Source organism: Centropristis striata, chromosome 2 (assembly GCF_030273125.1).
Source record: "Centropristis striata isolate RG_2023a ecotype Rhode Island chromosome 2, C.striata_1.0, whole genome shotgun sequence".
Lineage (NCBI taxonomy): Eukaryota > Metazoa > Chordata > Actinopteri > Perciformes > Serranidae > Centropristis > Centropristis striata.
Window position 1 is genome coordinate 32813542 of NC_081518.1, and position 6000 is coordinate 32819541.

At 39.3% G+C, this 6000-nt stretch overlaps 1 protein-coding gene across 3 annotated transcripts in view; it reads left to right on the forward strand.

The window, feature by feature from the left end:
- The window catches only part of LOC131987720 (MAM domain-containing glycosylphosphatidylinositol anchor protein 1), a 224345-nt gene that overhangs the window by 177161 nt on the left and 41184 nt on the right, over positions 1-6000 (forward strand). For all 3 annotated transcript variants that reach the window (XM_059352583.1, XM_059352575.1, XM_059352592.1), the window contains exons 12-14: positions 3279-3459; positions 3564-3587; positions 5633-5785. In XM_059352583.1, the coding sequence (XP_059208566.1) occupies positions 3279-3459; positions 3564-3587; positions 5633-5785 (358 nt within the window). The remainder of the gene's footprint in view (positions 1-3278; positions 3460-3563; positions 3588-5632; positions 5786-6000) is intronic.

The following is a 6000-nucleotide window of genomic DNA, read 5'->3' on the forward strand; positions in this document are numbered from 1 at the left end:
CATCCAATGGGAATAGCACACCTCAAGTTTAGTGTCAGGAGGAAAAGCAGATTTCATTGGCTGATGTCAGAGCACACAGTTCTGTAGCAATTACAGGGAAAGTATGGGATGCATCAGTGCTTCTATGACTTACCAAACTGCCACACTGGATTGGAAGAGCTGAGTAGACGCAGAACAGCAAGCATGCACATTTGAGCTTTTTCCCTTCTTATATATATATTTTTTTGCATGATAATCCAGCAAAATTGGAACAGACAAATTTTTATAATATTGTTTTTATGTTGCTTTGTTTCTGGCCAACATTTACAATCTATTGTCTATCAACTTTTATATTCAACTTTTGCTGTAAGGGCTCTGTGCTATAGAAATTTACCATACACACACACACACACACACACACACACACACGTTCCTGCTGCATGCATTACCTGATAATGGCATGCTGTGGGTGTACTGAGGTGTTATGGTGGAGTGGCTGACCTAATGCATTAGATTGAGCTCACTGTCAGGTCTTTAAGTAGCTGGGATCAGAGGCAGATACACAGCTAATGGATCCTTCTCTCCGTGGGTGGAATAACACAGTGATAGCTCTATTAAAAGTGGTGGCTAACAACAAAAAAAACATCCCTAACTTAAGTTTCAGAAAATTGGATAAACATCATAACAATTTTTATATTTTAATATTCAGTCATGTAAAGCACAGATAATTCAATTTGTTAAGGGCTATTCGGGATTAAATGTCGGTACTGTGAGATAAATGTCTATATTTTCTACTAATACGGCTATATGTATATTGATTTGATGTGGTGGGAGCTGTGGGCCATAATACAACAACAACACTACCTTAGCAACAGGTTTTTTTCAGAACAGACTTTAGTGTGGTACACCATCTTTGTTTTGACACGTAGCCTATTCTTGCCTTAGAAGCATTTAGAAAAAAACAGATTTCTGCAAATTATTCTTTTGACAGCTGCTTACCTTTGTTTTGGATAAAAGGTGTGATTTAAAATGTATGCAGTCCAAAACAGGTACAATCCAAGTCTTCAGGCATGTTGATTGGCTATAAGCCCATACCAAACTCCATTGGCAAAACATTTAATATGAGGAAACTCTCAAAATATGGAAATGATGATACAGTGATTAATAGGTTGTGTGTCGATAAATGTTTGTTGTTTATACAACACAAAATACATATATATGATCAGTGGTTTTAGGTATGCTTTAATCACATGTGAGCAGACAGTATTTTTAACAGAAAAATTGTCATCTTTAACATGAGTCTTTTGCCTATTTACATAGAATAACATGAAAGTGTAGAGTATTACCAGTATTATACTGTAGGATCAGTTAATATTGCAGTAAAAACCCTCCAGATTTGTGTTGTTACTGATTGTGAGGATGGTATGAAGAAAGGTGAAAAGATGGGAGCTATGCTTGAACGTGTTTAACATTGTCAAGAATTGCTGATTGGACTGCATAGGATATTCAGCTATGTAAGATGCCAGACCTGGGAGCAAATAGCTGAGTTGAAAGGGAACTGTCAGTGGTGTGGGGAGGAACTTATCAACAGTTTATATATTAACCACAACATTAACCACCAGTCATTGTGAATTGGTGTTGTAAGTAAAGGTGAATTCCAATGGGGTCATGCTTTCCATGTTTTACTGTGCTCAGAATTCAAGTGTTGATGTGAATGCTAACTTTCCATGTCATATTAACGATTTCCATATGAACTGTGTGATGTTGTCATTAGGGCCACGGGGCAATCACACCCAGCACTATTGTTATACTGTGGATTTTTTCTTCTTCCTCTTCCGGATGCAATTTCGTCCCGCTACTGGTCCTACAACTTGAAGAGTTGCAGGACAAATTATATATCAAAACGTGCGGTTTGATCGGGATCAGTGTGCTGTTACTTGAATACAAATTTTTCGTGACATAAGTCGCGAAAAACTGCCTAAAATTTTGCATTGAAGTGAATGGGACTGCCCAAAAAAATGAGCGAAAAAGAACAATAATTGGAGATTTTTAAACGTCTACTACTCCGGCATAATTTCACCTAGAGACTCCATTTAAACTTTAAACAGTAGACACAAGTCTTGTGTATCGGTGTATTAATCCACGTTTCGATAGGTCATATAGTTTTTTTATCAATCCCTGTTCAATGACCATGATCATTTTTGGAGAAATTTTGAGATTATAATGGGTGTGTATTGCATGGATTGTTCGTGTCACAGTGTGTGACATCATCGCCAGAGTTTAGAGAGAGAGAAAAAATTGTAGAAATAATTTATTCATAGAAACGTAGGAAAATTTGTCTTCTCACTCACAATCCTCTGGTAAAGCTGTCAGAGTTATAGTTTGGGCGTAGGACGCACAGATGCGCCACCAACACGCACCAACAGCCTCATTGGCTCCCATATTAAAAACACTGGAAGATTTCCGGAAAAGGGAGATGTAACAGTTTTTTTAGTTCGCTCTAACAAAGCTATTTTTTTATTTTTCTTAAAAAAAACATATGTAGACGTTCGGGAAGAACTCAGGACGCTCAAAGTGAAGTCAGATCAATGATAGGTATGATGGTTTTGCCAAAAATGCTTTCTGTTTGAGGCCTGAAATTCCAGTCTGTCTACCTCTGTTACGGAACTTTGGCAGTTGGTGGCAGTTAATTCTGTTGATTGCTCTGCTCTGATTGACTTTGATGACACACACACACGCACGCACATACACACACACACACACACACACACACACACAAATTAATTCAAAAATCTTCAAAATTGAGGATGCACACCTTTGTGCCATGCGCAAGCTACATACAAAATCTTAGGTCAGTCTGACTAACAGTCAGCGAGATACCGTCCTATTATCACCCAGATTAAAATAGACCCTTTTTTTCTAAGTAAGTGCTATTACACTTTGAATACTTAATCAGTGGTGTAAAATTTCCACTCCAAGATCACTATTTATTCAAGGTGTTTACATTACCAAGGTAACACAGGGAGGAGCGATGTCTGTTTCATCCAGTGATGTCCACTTAAACCAATAATCCCTGAACAGAGAGCGGGTAGTAGGGAGTACTCTTTATGTACACTGTGGAACAGAATGCAGCTCATATTTTCACTCTGACTGTTTCTGCCTCTGAGCCAGATTTGCCTCATTTTCTGGTGTATTTGTCTTTTCTTGTTTTTGTTTTCAGCAAGCTTGTCCATATTTATGAGTATACATTTTGACTGAATCGTCACTGCTTGTATGTGTTTTCACTTGTTTAAATCTAGAACAAGCAGAACGTGCTGTCGAAGCAGATAGACCTCAAGGGCAAGGAGCCAGAGAAGGGAGTGCTGATATCTCACACCATATCAGACCTGAGGATCCCTCTGTCCTACGAGGTGCGACTGGCCCCCATCACCACCTACAGCACTGGAGACTACATCAGCCGCATCATACAGTACTCAGAACGTGAGCCTTATTAAATGCTTATAAATGCTTCCATTTATGCATTTATTTCTGAAGTCATTTATCATTGAATAAATTGTGTCATAATCGACATCATTGTCTTACAGCCTACACCTACCCAAGACCTTCAGGTGAGACTTCTACTCTTCCTTCTTCAACATTTATACATTTCACCATGCTAAACTTGTTGTTGTGACCTGATTGATGACAGGGTGGTGAAGTAAGTAAGGCATGTTGAATTTTGATGCAAGCTAATTTTGCTTGTATGCTGCCAGCAATGTCAGCACAAGTTTGTCAAGGCAAGGTGTTGCTATGAGACATCTTTTCTTAACCCCTGAACATCCCCTGACCCCATCTACACCCCTCTTTAAAAAAAAGAGAGAAGAGAAGGGAAGAGAGAAGGCGAAATGTTCTTGAATTAAAAGATTTGTGAACAAATACTTGAAACCCACTCGATAAAACTATATTAAAATCATGTAACATATCACCTTAAATGTGCACCTCCATTCCCCTCTCCTTCCCCCCCTCTCTGTCTTCCCTCTTGCACTAACTCCTGTTTCCTCCATCCCTCTCATCCTCTCTCTCTCTCTCTCTCTCTCTCTCTCTCTCTCTCTCTCTCTCTCTCTCTCTCTCTCTCTCTCTCAGTCAATTGCAACTTGTCTATTTTCTTCATTAAGAGACACGCAGCATTTTTCTGGCAGGAGTGGCAGTTGGCTCCGCCAGGGTGAGGCAATTAAAACAACAGCAGATTGGAACAGACTGCGAGAACAACAGTGCAAATTGAAAAGAGCGCATGTAGTGGAGCAGGGTGTGAATAGTAATAGATTAGCTCCCTGAAACAAAGAAGTGCACACGAGCCATCCTCGTGGGTAGCGCGAGCCATATGCATCTGCAGCGGACTGTGTGAGTGTGTGTCCGGGAAGCTTTCACAGAATCTGTCAGCTTGGGTGGCTTTGGATAGCTGTCGTTTTACTCGCTTGCTTCGATTTTCATTTGTTTGGTGAGTCTCTGATAACGGCAAAGCCCTCCAGATGGGCTAATGGAGGGGAAAACACCAAAGAGAGAAGCCCTTCTATCTGGCTTAACAAGACACGTCAGCATCAAAGATATTGAGAATCCCCTCGCAAAGATCTTTCTCAGTTTTTTGGGGAGATGGGAGAAAAATTCTTATAATGTGAGGATGCATCTGATCATAGCTGTTTTTGTGAGAATGATGCAAATCCAAATGCTTAGAAAGTAAAAGTTGCACTTAAATGTATTTCATGCACAACATGCAGAACATCTGCTCATGAGAAAGTGTAAAGTTGAGTCTCAGTGCTCACATTTTACAATGAGCACTGAGACTTTAGAAGTTTACTCAGAAAGAACATTTTTCTGCAACAATCCATGCATTAGCTTTCTAGACTTCAAATGTCTTTTCTCACAAAAGGTTCTTAATAAGAGATACAACATATAAGATATATACACTTCCTATACTTTATACCCATCCCATAGATGGAAGCCCCAACATTTCCCCTTTAAAGAAGTTGTAGCTCTCGACATAGAAGACTCTTCTTTATTATCACTTTTGTCTTAGTAATGGTAGTTTTATTTTATTGCTGCCTGAAAAGTATCAACAAATTCAATATTTCAAATAAAGACTATAATAAACCTGTGTGAACCAGGGTTCAGTAGGTCAACAGCTCTTCCCCTGATAATTGTGCATCTTGCTTCCTCATTCTGTTCTCCAGGCTACACGCCTTTTTTGTCAGAAATCTTGTAAGAGTAAAAAACCTTTTGATAAATGCCTTTTGATGTGTATTTTTTTTTCATTTGACACAGGCTGACCTCATCTTACTTACCTTTAAAATCTTGTGCATGTGGGAGTCATGCATTAGAATAAGCATAATATGTGCAAGCCACTTTAAGTTTCACATTATACACCCTGCCGCCTACATGGTGCCGATCATTTTGTCAGTAATTGCTGGCTGTCTGATCTTCACATTTGAAGTGCATATTGCACAGGTTATTATACAGCTATACTGCCATATTGTGGTAAAAGTGGGTTGTTAAAAACATGGATAATGTCGCCCATAGTTTGGATTGTCACCTGCCTTAAATATCATTAATTTAATGTATTTCCCTCTTTTGTGTTTTTCTCCACACACACTCACACACACACACACACATATTCCAGACCATGTGTGTGGTTTTGAGGATGACAGGATCTGCGGCTTCTCTCAAGACCGGAGTGATGTCTTTGACTGGACAAGACAGAATCACCTGACACAGAATCCCAAGCGATCTCCCAATACCGGCCCCGAGACTGACCGCAGTGGAACCAAAGAAGGTGAGGAAGCTGAGGAATCTTTATTTGCACAGATTCAGAAACCCAGTCTATTCAATCTGTGTCCAAATAACACAACTTTACACTTTTAAATACACCAAAATCCAATTTTGCCAATCCAAATAGCGGTTTCAGGAGATGGACATGTGATTATACGTCAACGTTACGATCACCATTGTGAAAAGGGTGAAGTTTCTTTGTGTTATAAAGATAGTTTA